The sequence below is a fragment of the Eschrichtius robustus genome, chromosome 8 (assembly GCF_028021215.1).
Source record: "Eschrichtius robustus isolate mEscRob2 chromosome 8, mEscRob2.pri, whole genome shotgun sequence".
Classification (NCBI taxonomy): domain Eukaryota; kingdom Metazoa; phylum Chordata; class Mammalia; order Artiodactyla; family Eschrichtiidae; genus Eschrichtius; species Eschrichtius robustus.
The window spans coordinates 111264096-111277693 of record NC_090831.1 but is presented as its reverse complement, the minus strand read 5'-3'; the positions used below and the strand labels follow the sequence as shown (position 1 = coordinate 111277693).

The window sequence follows — 13598 nt, the reverse complement described above, 5'->3', positions numbered from 1 at the left end:
AAGTAAACCCAGTACTTGACAGCTGTGGACTTTGGACCCAGCACTTTGGGTCCTCAATCCCCCTTGATTATGGAGAACTATGCCTCCAGATCTGACTAGAAGGTGATTCTGATCCTGCTGTCAAAACGTTGTTGCCTTTGCCTTGAAGTGAACATTCCAATAATGGTGGTGGTCAGAGAGGAGGGACAGAGGGTGGGGACTTCGCTGAACTTACAGAGCATGTTGAAAGACAACTTTTGTCCTCGCTTGCTAAATGCTGTCTGTGGCCTGCTTACTTTGTAGCATACCACCTGCTAGCAAAGCCATGGGGAGGAGGTATGCTGCTCCTACGTACTTCTTATGGTTGAAGGCTACTAATGTGTACCAAAGGAAGCTGACAAATAGGAATATCGAATTGGTTTAGATCCATGCCATGGCCTGAATGTTTGTGTTCTCCCAAAATTTATATATTAAAATCCCAATCTCTAAGTGATGGTATTAGAAGGGGCTTAGGTCATGAGGGTGGAGCCCTCATAAATAGGATCAGTGCCCTCATAAAAGCGACCCCACAGAGCTCCCTAGCCCCTTTCACCATGTGAGGACATGGTAAGAAGGTGCCATCCATGAACCAGAAAGTGGGCCCTCGTTAGACACCAAATCTGCTGGTGCCTTGATCCTGGACGTTAGAAGCCTCCAGAACTGTGAAAACTAAATTTCTCTTGCTTATAACCTACCAAGACTCTGGTATTTTAGCAAGTCTCAGCCAGAAGGGACTAAGATAATCAGTCCTCAATCGACGGGTGGAACATGGGGCAAATTACTTAGATACTCTTTCTTGCCTTCTAAACTCTGAGTACGGTTTGGGACAGTGTGTAACCATCTCAGGTGTCTGCTGGGGCATGACCTGCACCACAACTAACTGTATCTAGGAAATAAGGAAAGGTAAATGCAAGAAAATTATAACAGTTAATAAAACTGCAAAACTTAAGGATTTCTATAACCTCTGTGAAAATACTTTAACATTTGCTATATTGTAGATGAGTGAATTGCAGCTCTTTAAGTGCCAAAAGGTCTAGTACCTTGTGCTTTATTAGTCTCTTAAAACTGGCTGAGTTAACAGCATCTCAGTGTTATGTTTTCTCTTTTCAAATTGCAACTTCATACCTCCTTCAAAGCCATTAACATTTACTTCCATTGGGACATCAGAGAAATATAAGGAACTCTGTGCTATTGGAGAAGAGGGTAGAAAAACAGAAAATAGATTTTTCTCCCAGTCTTTTTCATGTTTTGGTGAATGGACCTGTTGTTGTCAGAGGATAAAAACTCAATTCTGGGGACTGGCACTGAATGGCACAGCTATGGAAAGCTTCCAAAGCAAAAAGGGTCTGGTCCATTGAGATGATTAGACCTCAGTGAAAATGTAGTGGTTTTAAGCTTTAATAACTGTTAATTATAACAGATACTAATTTTTCCTCTTTATGTATTGAATATAGAAGCTTTCCTATGAATAGTTAGAAACACTGAACTAAGACCTATGTACATGGCGTACTAATATTACAGGAGTGAAAATAAAGGAAGGAGGCAGAAAAAGCAAAAGACATAAATAAACTGGGGGCTCCAGGGTCACTTCTTGAGCGAAAAACACATCCCTGTTGCCTCCATCTCTAGGACAAACGTGCTGACTGAGCACCTGACGTTGGCAAAGCACCACCTTTTCTCCCTTGAGCCTCCAAACTTGGCTCCTGTGCCCATCACTTCACTCAAACAGTCCTCTTTGATGTAATAACTTCACTACATCTTTGATGTAATCCTTCATTAAAACTCCCTTGATCTTCCCGTTCTCCTCATCTTTGTTATGTGCATTATTCAGGATAGGCAAGGTTATGATGCAGTAACAAACACTCCCCAAATTTCAATGGCTTAAAACAAGAAAGATTCATTTCAGGCTTACATCACATGTCCACTGCAGGTCAAATGGAGCTCTTCATCTTCCTCCCTCTGGGACCCAAGCACACTGAGTGGTCACCATCTGGAATGTTGCTAGATGCTGTGGCAGAGGGGGCAGTGCTGTGGAGGGTTGCACACAGGTAATTAAATGCTTGGGCTGGGAAGTGACACACCTCTACTCACAATTCATCGGCCACCTAATCTTATGGTTCCAGCCAAACACAAAGGAGCCAGGAAATGCAATCCTACCATATTCCTAGAAGGTGGAGAACAGGAAACATTGAGAATCTAATTAAAAATATCAGACTTTTATTTCATATAATGCAGTAACAAACCATCCCTCCAAATGCTGCATCCATGTAATCCCAAGGGATTCAAAGATCCCACGTATCCACTGACTCCCAGCAAGGTTTAGAACAAATGAAAGAACATCCAATGTGCTGGGTCTCCTCCCTGACTAGTTTTCCCTCTTGACTAGTTTTCATAACTATACTCTGCTGATCCTTCTTATATTTATGAGAGTTTTCTTTTTTGCTTAATTTTCTTTGCTTCCTTCCAAACTGTAGCATTTGTCAAAATGTACCCCTTCACCTCAAGTCCCCCCATCACTACCCTAACTCTACACTTTCCTCAAGAATGTGGTCCAGTTCCTACCCCTCCATGAAGTTGTATCCGGCTAACAGTAGTCTATAATGTTATTATTTTTTTCTGACTTCCTCAAGTACTTAGCCTAAACCACATAATGAGCTTTCAGCACCACGCTGGCTTGCAATATTCCCTAGTTGAGTCCTGTCTGTTGCCCTGTTCTTTCCATGTGACGGTCATGTGTTTGAAGGCAGGGCCTTGCCTTCTACTCCTTCACGTGGCAGCCTAATAGGGTGGGGGCACATTTGGGCTCTAAATGCAGGCTCTCTGGAACTGGCAGTCAAAAGACCTGGGTGCTGGTCCTGCCTCAGTCACTAAGCGTCTCTACTCTGTTCCTTAGCACTCCTCCCCTGACCCCTCAGAAAACTGAGATGGTTGGGACAAAAGCTCTCCAAAGTTCTATCCAGGTCTTATGAATCCACAACTGGGCGAGTTACTGAGATATCAGTTGACGTCATCTCCTCATCCCCAACTAGAATGAATACTCCCTCCCTCTGTCGCCCTATGGGAAGGTTATCTGGAGTCTGTTCCTGAAGCCCAGCAGGGCAGAAAAGAAGAGGGAAGGGGGTGGAACTCCCTCAAGCAGGCTATTGTTTTGAAAGGTCTAAGCCTTGGGAAAGGACCTTGGATCTCCCAGTGGCAGAAAGGAGAAGAGATTTTGGCATTTGGAAGAGAGAGGGGAGAATTGTCCAACCTGGAATGTTGAATCCCCCAAAGCTGAGTAGAGAGACGGGGGCCGTAGATTCCATGGCGACTCCAACCTGCGCCCAGCTCAGCGGCTCCAGGTGGGCAGGACGTGGGTGGGGCTGACGGTGGGGGGATCACGCGGGGAGGCTGGTCACTGCAGCCTCAGAACACTGGAGGGGACCTCTACATTCGGAGCTGCGGCACCTGAGGGCAGCTGGCATCCAGAGCAGCAGTGACGAAGAGATCAGGACACACTGATCAGTGTAAAATTACTGAAGTTGGACTTCTGCTAAGAATGGCAAGTGAGAGCTCAGAGCCGGATTTGATTTTTAAAAGTGACCCTTTTCTCACCTCGATTTCACAGACCAATTTGTGAACTTAGAGATCCAGGATCCGACATTCCTCAGCATAGGTGGGCAGAGTGACAGACAGCAAAGTCAAAGCCCAGGCAGGCCATTTCCTCCGTTAAGGCCTGGTCCCTAAACGGTACTGGAGCCTTCAGAGTTTAATGAGATGCGCATAATACTTTGGTGGGCAATCAGATGCAAACTCACTAATAGCTATTGATAAAAAGGAAGCAGGCTTGAGAACCAGACACCGAGGGCAGTTGTCCTGTGTGGGAGAGGGGGCCAAAACAGTGGAGTAACAAAATCAGGAATGACTGTTGGTGCGGTGGGAGGGTGGCTCTTCAGGCTTCCAAATCCTGGGCTCCACCTGGCAAAACCAAGGCCTTTCTAAAAACAGGGCCTGTCAGGGTGGCTGTACTCGTATGCCACATCAACAGGGCAGGTTTTCTAGGTATTGAGTCAATAGCACCTCAAAGAAACAGACAAGATAATATTATTATTAGAATATTATCTATCATGTATATGTAATACTTATTATGTGCCAGGTATTGAACACCCTCTTTTACTTTATAGAGCAACAGTGTTGGATAGGAGCTGTTATTATTATTATTATTATCCCATTTCACAGACGAGGAAACTGAGGCTTGGGGCATTTAATAACTTGTACAATAGCAAACCACTTATAAAAGGCCGAGGTGACCTTCTGAGCCAAGGTAGAGCAGATTCTAAGATCTGAGCGTTTAGCTCTCACCCTCCTGGTCACTCCATCACTTGGCCGAGGGGTGGATCCTCTCCCATCTCCAGCTGGCTGGGCTCAGCCCCTGGGCCAAATGTTTTTGTTTCCAAGAGTTATGTTGATGTACTGGCCGCAGGGGTGGCCTCAGGCAGTGGGGGGCTGAGGAGAAGCAGGGGAGAGAGACAGGTAGCCCCAAATTCAGTCCAGGAATGTGGTTCCCTCTAGGGGCCACAGGAGAGGACAGAGCAAATGGAGGTGTCAGACTACCAGAAAATGTCATTTGGAACTCAAATACAGCACGTGAAGTACCCTCCCTTTGCTACACGGGATGAGGGGTTTTGGCTCAGGATAGAGAATAGAGGGGTTCCAAACATGGACTCTGGCGTCAGCATCTGTCTGGGGTCAAGTCCTTAATCTGAGCCTCTGTTTCCTTACCTCTGTAAAGTAGGGATGATCATAATACCTACCTCACAGGATTATTTTGAGGATTAAATGGAAGTACACATTAAAGCATTCAGCACAGCACCTGACACATATTGTCTTCAATAAGTGGTATCTAAAATAACATAATAGCAACCATAAAATAAAAACGGTAACAAAAAACAGGTACTAAGGGTTTCCTGCTCTCTCACAGTAAATAAATCCTTGTGAAAGAAAACTCAGCCTGGTAGGTAATTAAATAAGTTTGGGATGAGGAGATTGCCAATTTTTCTCCTCCTAGAGTATCTATTTGCAAAGTCAGCAGGAATCTGAGGCCATATTTCTAAATGAGATTGAATATAATGGGAACTCCACTCACCCGACAGCACCTGACTTTATTTCTCTTCAGTTGTATGTACATAAATAAACTGTATATACATGAATAAAATGCATGTGCTGCTTTACAGCTCACTGTGTTCTCTCTCGGGTTCCTAGGGACTCCTGCTCCAGGTGTGTGAATGTTCTGGTGATATTTTTAATTACAAACATAAGTCTGTGGCCCAGGTATGTGAAAGCCAAGTCCTCAAATCAGGCACATTTCCCTTTGAAAGAAATTTCCAGCTCAATTCCTCAAGAGCTTTGCAACCCTTGATAATTAACTCTCTCTCATTACACCCCGGCCCAGTTGGAATAGGCCAAGCTGTTTTCAGATGTGAAGCTGTGGTGGGTTTCCCTCTACACCTCCTCAAAATTCCAGGCAGGTCTTGAGCCTCAGCCAAATTAGGACAACCACCTCCAGCTGTGTACACCTCATTACAATTTCCATCTCAGGAAGAATCTTGGCTGTATTTCACATCTGGTCATCTGCTTATTAATTATGTACTTCTTAGGACAACTGTGCCTAATTAGGACAGAGTCGAGACCTTTGCTGAGTCCAGTCATTCTTTGTTTTCTTGTTCTCGGTATCTCATTACGCTCCCTCCAAATTATGCCCAATTTGTTTTCCATCCCTGCCACATTAAGGCAATTGCTCTCAGGTGTGTGTATTACAGCACACGCTCTGCTTTTCAAAGCTCCTTGTTTTCACATCCTGCTAGAAGGACGGCCACTTCGCCGGTTTCCTCATTGCGTTTGTCTCCAATGGAATGAGTCTAGCTTGCGCTTGTGGGACCCTGGTTACCCTCTGTTGTTTACTGTGAATTTTCTGTGCCCTGGTCCTGGGGAAGCAGCCACAGCTACGCCTCAGAGCAAGAATCCTGAACGCAATGGCATTGGTACATTCATGGAAGCTGTGAAGCGGGAATCCATTTGTTCCATCAACTTCCAGGCTCTTTGCTGGTTAAGGAGGGAAGAGTGAATAGTGAGATACAGCCCAGGGCTTCCAGAAAGGCAAAGCTCAGAGAGAGTAGAAGAGGGTTGGGCTGAAGAGTTCAGTCCTCAGTCCTACCAGATGTCTTCCTAAATGAAAGGGGAGCCTTGGGATATATGGATTCTGACGAGGGCAAGATCAGAGTGGAAGTACCAGCGCCATGTCACAAGGGACTGTCTCTTTTGCTTGCCATTGCATGAATCCGTATCAGGATTTGTTATTGCTGTAACCGGCAATCGTATCCTTTTGACTGACAATGAATGCCTTAGCGCTAAGACATTCATGGATGTGACTTGACAGTAAGAATGACCAGGCTTTGGTTGCCAGTTCAACTTGGCTGTATCTGAGGTTTTCTTCTCAAGCTACTTGAAACATAAATTAATGACAGTCAGGCCGAGAAAACATTCAGGCAAGAACGATGTCCTGGAGAGAGGCTGGGGCTTCTGTGAGTGAGGTCACTGTGCCCAGGGTTCCAGGTGGAGAGTCCCCGCCAGATCCTGCATGACTGGCTGTCTCAAGGGTCTGGGCTGTGGGAGCTTAGGCCTGGTCCTACCGCTGAAGTTGAGCTGATTTGCCTACTCAGAAATGAACTTGTCCTTCAGAGCCTGGAAGCAGGGGTCCTCTTCGGCCAAGGGCTGCACGAGGAACGTATATCCTTGTTCCTCAACTAATCAGCAGAGATGTAATCACGTGTGAGAGGGAAAACGTTCTACTTGGGCAATACAACTAAAAACACCTCATTGTGAAGTCGGAATAAAAACACTGTACAAGGATGAAAGTCCCTGAGAGAAACTGTAACCATAGCACAGGTGTAAATGAGGGCTCATGGGGTGAACGGCACAATATCATCCAGAGTATTGTTTATAAATTAAGAGGTGGGACTTCCCTGGTGGCACAGTGGTTGAGAATCTGCCTGCCAACGCAGGGGACACGCGTTCGAGCCGTGGTCTGGGAAGATCCCACATGCCGCGGAGCAACTGAGCCCGTGTGCCACAACCACTGAGCCTGCGCGTCTGGAGCCTGTGCTCCCCACAAGAGAGGCCGCGATACTGAGAGGCCCGCACACCGCGATGAAGAGTGGCCCCCGCTCGCCCCAACTAGAGAAAGCCCTCGCACAGAAACGAAGACCCAACACAGCCAAAAATAAATAAATAAATAAATAAATAAATAAATAAATAAATAAATAAAATTAAAAAAAATAAAATAAAATAAATTAAGAGGTGTACTGATAAGTAATAATAAGATAATCAAAAGTAACAAAACACTGCAGAAGAAGAAACCACTATCAGCAGTTCTGGGAACACGATTTACCAAAATCTATCAAGAGTTGGATCCTATCCTTTGAATGAGTACCTCTTCTTCAAGGAATTTATTCTAAGGGAGGCTGAGTTGGGAGAGACTCCTTTAGTATTTTCCAATCCCTTGAAAGGAAGTAGTATTGGCGACATGGTTGTGGGACAGCATGCGAAGCACCAGAGAGCAGATGACAGTGACAGTAAGAGAAGGAAGCTCTCTCTGGGGCTGCTCTTGCTTGTGGAGCTGCTTCTCTGATGACCGGGCTGGTCTCACCTCAGGGTCCTCCTTCCTCGTGCTCTTGTCTGTTGTCCCCCTCCAGATCCTTCCTCATGAGCCCTCTCCACGGTGCTGACAGTGGTACAGATGGTATCCCACGTATGTCCATCCCTTTTGTTGCTTTGTAGAAGAGCGAGATAACGGTTTGCTTTGGCTTGGTGCCCTTTCTGGGGAGGCCTATGTTATTGGCATTTTTAGTTGCAAAAGCACATTTACGGAGTGGTTCATGGCTGGAAACGAACTCTTGTGGCTACATATCAGTGTCAGTTGATGCTGGACCCTGACCTTGGCAGACCCTGGCTCTCTCTAGTGATGTCCGGTCATGGCTGTGAAGAGCAAAAAAGCAGTCTCACAAAACATCCCCAAGGTAGGACCATAACAAGTAGAAATCTTCACTGTGTCCCAAAAGGGGGTAGGTCTTGAGGTAGCTGTGCCATCTCCATCTGCATCCACATGACCATCCACCGAGTGTGTCACTGGCTATCCTTGACCTGTTGAAGAATAATGACTGAGGCACCATCTTGCATAGAAATTCGGGACAAAGAACCTTAGATTGCTTTTTCTGTGCAGAATTGACATTTTTCAATCTTATCATCATTGTAAGCAAAGCAGGGATTTCACTTTTCTAAATGCTCCCCCGAAGCAGCTCATGTGGCCATTGGTCTGCCGGTTCTCAGTGTGTTTGGCATTCTACTCTGTCCAAACCCATGTCCCTTCCCACATCCAATCAAACGATCCTAAGCACTCCCTCATCCCACCCTGGCTCTTCTGGCCTCCCTATCACCACTCCAAGGTGCTCTGTCTAGAGTGGACAGGAAAGGGAAGAAAAGGCACAGGAGCTCTGTGGGCAGGCCACGGCCACTAAGGGGAGGCTTGCAAATCACAGTGATCAGCTCTGATCTCCCCTCGTCTCCCTCTTCCCACCCCCACTTCTCGGGGAGACTACTTCCAGCGATGTTGTTCAGGGGCAGTACATTTTTCCATGGTCATCTCCCATATAGATTCAACTTCTTCCCAATTGGGCCTCTGAAGCTACACAGATTTACAACATTCCTTCCAGAATCTCCCTGGAAGACCATCTTCCAGCTGCCTGCTGAGTCCCCTTCACAGCCGCCCCACTGGCCCGATTTCTAACCCAGCCCCGAGTGCACATATCTCTTACGATTTTGGTTAGAATCTGGTTCCCATTCCGTCTTAGAGGTAGGTAATAAGGGTGTCCTCATTACTGAGGATCTGCCCCCCTGCCCAGCAGCATTTGGTACATGTTAGGCTCTCAGGGAATGTTTGCTGAATAAATACAAGAAAAACAATACACAACATTTAAGCTTCTCAAACCATTTTTTAATTTTCTGCTTTTCCCAACAAGACCTAAGTTGTACAAACAGGTGTAAAATTCTGAACCATCAGGGCATAAGGCCTGACCTCATGTGGTCCAAGTCCTTTCCACTCTCCTTTCCACGTGCTTTCAAGTTGTGTCCCGGTCAGTGCATTGCTTTCTTCTGTGATATATGAGCCACAGGCAGGAAGAGAGCTTGGAGATGTGGGGACAGTGGAGAAGGCGAGTGTGCCAGGAGCAGCGAGCTCCCACACCAGCCGAGAGCACTTCAGAAACAGCCTCAGCTGGTGGGTGCACAGAGGAGGAAGGTCACGGCTGTTCCAGCTTCCTTGCACTCGGCTGGAAGGCCTGGGCTACTTTCTAAGATGAGAAAGACCTAGGGGCTCCCAAGGAGAGTAAGCATTGAAGAATCATTCACACCCAGACAATGTTTCAAGTGAGATAAAAAAATTCTCTAACCATCATTTTCTCTTGGAGAACAGAGGAGAAAAATCAAGAAGAGGGTTGAATCGCCTTTCCTTCTTTCATTCTCGTCATTAATTTGATGGTGCTTGGTTTTGATACAGCAGAAAAAAAAAAAGAAGGCATCAAACCAACCTATCACCTGGGTCCAGGCTACTGCATACAAAACTCTCCCAAGGATTGAGATAAAAGGATTTTTTTCCCCAAGCCCTGAAGAGGTCCTGTTTCGGTCAGGGAAATTTGTTGAAAACTGCAGCCAGCTGAGAAGCCATTGGCAATAGAGACAGAAAGCAATGCACATACACTTATTTCATCGAACTGTAAACTGACAAGGTCAAGACAATAAAAATCCTACTGTTTATGTAATAGAACCCTATTAAGTGATTTTAGGGAGGAACTAGAACTTAGGAGCAATCTACTTACCAAAGATTGCTGGGCATTAGTCATTCATGCATTCATTTTTTGCAGAGTTCAATTCGACACAACCTTCCTCCCCATCCCACCCTAGGCCCTTTGGAATTGACTGCATCAAGGTAAATGTTCAATCCAAACATTCTGTACTGCGAAGTCCCTTTACAGTTTATATGAAAAACCAACACTAAAGAGAAAAGAACCCTTACAACTTCTCTCCACTCAAGCATCAGTGTAGAGAAAACTAAGTCAGCTCAGAATATACAAAGTAACATACCAAAGAAAGGAGTATGACCAAGGAAACAAAATGACCAGTGCCCCGCCCCCTCCCGTGGTGCACCCCATTACACCGTAGTTATCTTCTTATCCTTGGTGGCTTGCTTGATGGCTGCCTGCTCGCAGATGATCTCCTTGAGCCGCTGCAGCCGCATGTTCTGGGTGGTCTGGTCTCCCACCCCCGTCTGGCTGCGGTGCAGCAACGTCAGGGCATGGATGTACTCCAGCTCCGTGTACTTCACGCCCTGGTCCACTACCAGGTTCAGGAGTTCATCGGCCGTGTTGTACAGCATCTCGTAGTACTGCCTGAGAAAGCAAGACACAACACTGCTCACTGGTTCCGTGGTCAGCAATCTATGTGGTTTCAGTGGTAATGAATGTGCTATTTATAAACTACTTAGTTTATCTATTCAATAAACATTTACTGATCACTAGACATTGCTCTAAGCCCTATGAATGTAATGGAGAACAAGACAGACGTGATCTCCATCCTCCTGGAGCTCACTTCATGAGAAGTCTAAATGAAGACCCAGGGAGACCTCTCACCTCTCACTCAAGACTTTCTCCTAATTTTGCATTTGCCTCAGGAGATCAAAAGAAAGAGAAGTTGGGGTACAGAAGCAAGAGAGAGAAATAACCGTCTGGCAGGCATTGCTAGTAGTTTCTGTCTCATTCAATCCCTCATTCATTGACTCCTTCATTGGAAGCTCTGTGAAATATATGGTTTTCTCCATAAAGTGGGATAATAATAGTATCTCTTGAAGTTACAGTACCTCTTAGGTTATTGGAAGAAGTAGTTAATCCATATAAAGTACTTAGAATGGTGCCTGACACAATTCTACCTGCTCCATAAACATTAACTATTATTACTGGAAATATATTTATAATAATGTATTAATAGTAATGTAATAATAGTAATAGTAGTATATAATGATGAGCAAGACACAGCCCCTTTCCTCAGATAGCTCAGAGACAAGTAGGAAAAGGTAATGAAAAGCACAGAAAACTGCTAGCGAAGTTAATTTCCACGTACTGTGTCATGTAACCCTCACTCCACCTAGGGAGCTATTACTCCCTTTTCTCAGATAAGAAAACTGAAGCCCAGGGAAGTTCTAGGACTTGCCCAATGTCACAAAGACATTCGTGGCTGTGACAGGAGGAACCCAGGTTTCGGACTCTAAGTCCAACACTCTTCTTCACGGACAAAGACAAGAATGTCCCGAGTGCCCAGAGTGAGGTATCAGTGCTATGAATTTCCAGCAGAGGAAGAAGGAATCACACCATGTTGAAGGAGGTGAAGGATCAAGGAAGACTTCAAATGGGGTAGGATACTGCCAGGCAGGGCTTCCAGGAAGGAAATTCTAGATTAAAGGAAAAGAAAAGAGATGAGCAAAGACAGGGAAGAGTAATCTGGTTAGCCTGGGGAGTGCAGCTGCATAGCGGAGAGTCGTGGGAAAAGGCAGTGAAGGACAGAGGTAGAGAGTCTAACATCAGGATAGTTAAGTCAATAAAGCACTTTAGGCCTAGATAAGTCAATAAAGCACCCCCCATCTGGGGCCCCAAGTTCTGCTGAGAACAGAGGCACCATTCCAAGTTGTGCTTCCGGAAGGTTAATGTGACAGCAGTATGTAGGATGGTCTGGGAGGGGACCAGGTATAATTCTAGCAAAAAGGAAGGGACTTGAGAGCCATTTGGCTCAAAGCCATTGGCCCAGGTGATGGAGAGAAGAGTAGTGCCTTCTAATGGAAGGGAAGCAGGCGTTAGAGTGAATGTGCAGTGCAGAGAAAACATGAAGCTGGGAGCCAAGGATGGAGAGGGTTGCCACTTGCCAATCTTAACACCAACATGATGCCACTACAGTCCTCACCGAGTCTACTGAGCTCTGAGGCTATGACTTGCCCAGCTACCACAAATGCTCCAGGAGGTAGAGTTCAGTGCAGGCTCTGAGCCAGTGATGCTATCATAGCTGGTTAGCCAAAGGACAGAGGAGCCTCCCCAGGGACGGTTTACTTCCTCCTCTCCTCCTCACAGAAAAGGTAGCTCTTCCAGGATTGAGGGGACAGAACAAGGCAGTTTGCCCAAGGCAACTTGGCGGGGCGGGTGAAGGGACCTTTCAGGATCACTCGCTCAAAAATCTTGTACTATTGGACTTGGAGCCTTGGGATCTTGGATTTCTTCTCCATCAGGAACATCCTGAAAAAAAGAATATCCTATGGGAGAACTAAGCCATCTTTATGGTAAGGAATACATTCTGGGAGCTTGGTAATTTCAAGAATACATTATAAACTGCTGCTACAAATGGGAAAGTGGTAAGAGCGCTGGCATCTTTTCACGTGGCTAGTTCATTTTCCTGCTTTGCTAAGCCGCCTTTTCCAATTAACACTCTTTTTAAATGGGGGAAATAATACTCTTTTATGACTACTTCCTAAATGGTGGCAGGAATAGCAGGTGCTCGTCTTAAATTGGAGTGTTTTTTGAGTTACTCCTGGCAGCAAATAGCTCAACAGCCTTGTGTAAAGGGTCTTCTTGGGGCTACTCTTCTGTAGTGGTTTCAAACGCGTGTTCACTCTAACCTCATGGGACCACATATTTAGGAATCACTGGTCAACGGTAACTTTGAACATAGACAGAGGTACTTCTGAAAGAATAAGTGAATGAACTCTAACTTCCAGAGGTCTTGAAGCCCAACATCAGCTACAGTCAAGAATTTTTTTGAAGCTTCATGTTAGCATAAAACTCATGTGAACTATTCCTGCTCCACAACACCTCGGCTGTAATTAAAAAAATACTATTTTTAGGAAAAACTTGATGCTGTAGGAGAGTGCATCACATTTATCCCATGGCTTCACATGTCCCCTGGCACACCTTGGCTTCCTCCCCCATACCAGCCCCAGTTTTCAGAAACGAGGCCCTACATCCTCTAATTCTTCTTACCTTAGATGCACAGTAGAGGGAGAGAGCTGTCCATTTAGGAAACTACCTACGCAAATGTTCAAAACACTGTTCAAGAAGAATACATGTTTGAGTCTAGAATTGCCACATGGAATGAGAGAGAACTGGGGACCCATGGTTCTTTCAAAGCTAGAAGGGACTTGATAGCTGCAGTTCCAGAATGGTGATTCTCGAACTATAGAGTTACTGGGAACTTATGAAAAGTACAGATTCCTGAGGCCCCATCCCCAGATACTGTGATTCCCAAAGGTTCGGAACCAGCCAGGACTCTGAGCCAGAGCCTGTTTGATGGGGGAACAGTTACAGACCCATTCCCATCTGCTTGAGCCAAGGATCTAAAAGCATTAGGGAAGAAGACAGAAGCAGTAAGTGGGGCTGTGATGCTTTTCGCTGAGATTAAACCAAAAGAATTGGGTTTCTTTGTATTATGATGTTGATATTTTCATCATTTATTTTAAG

The 13598-nt window shown here is 45.5% G+C and overlaps 1 protein-coding gene across 1 annotated transcript in view; it reads right to left on the bottom strand.

Annotated features, from left to right (window-relative positions):
* Positions 1-9021: 9021 nt before the first annotated feature.
* Positions 9022-13598, bottom strand: part of EXOC4 (exocyst complex component 4) — an 813300-nt gene continuing 808723 nt past the window's right edge. Inside the window, exon 18 of the mRNA XM_068549476.1 lies at positions 9022-10493. Coding sequence (XP_068405577.1) covers positions 10256-10493 — 238 coding nt within the window. The 3' untranslated portion in view covers positions 9022-10255. The remainder of the gene's footprint in view (positions 10494-13598) is intronic.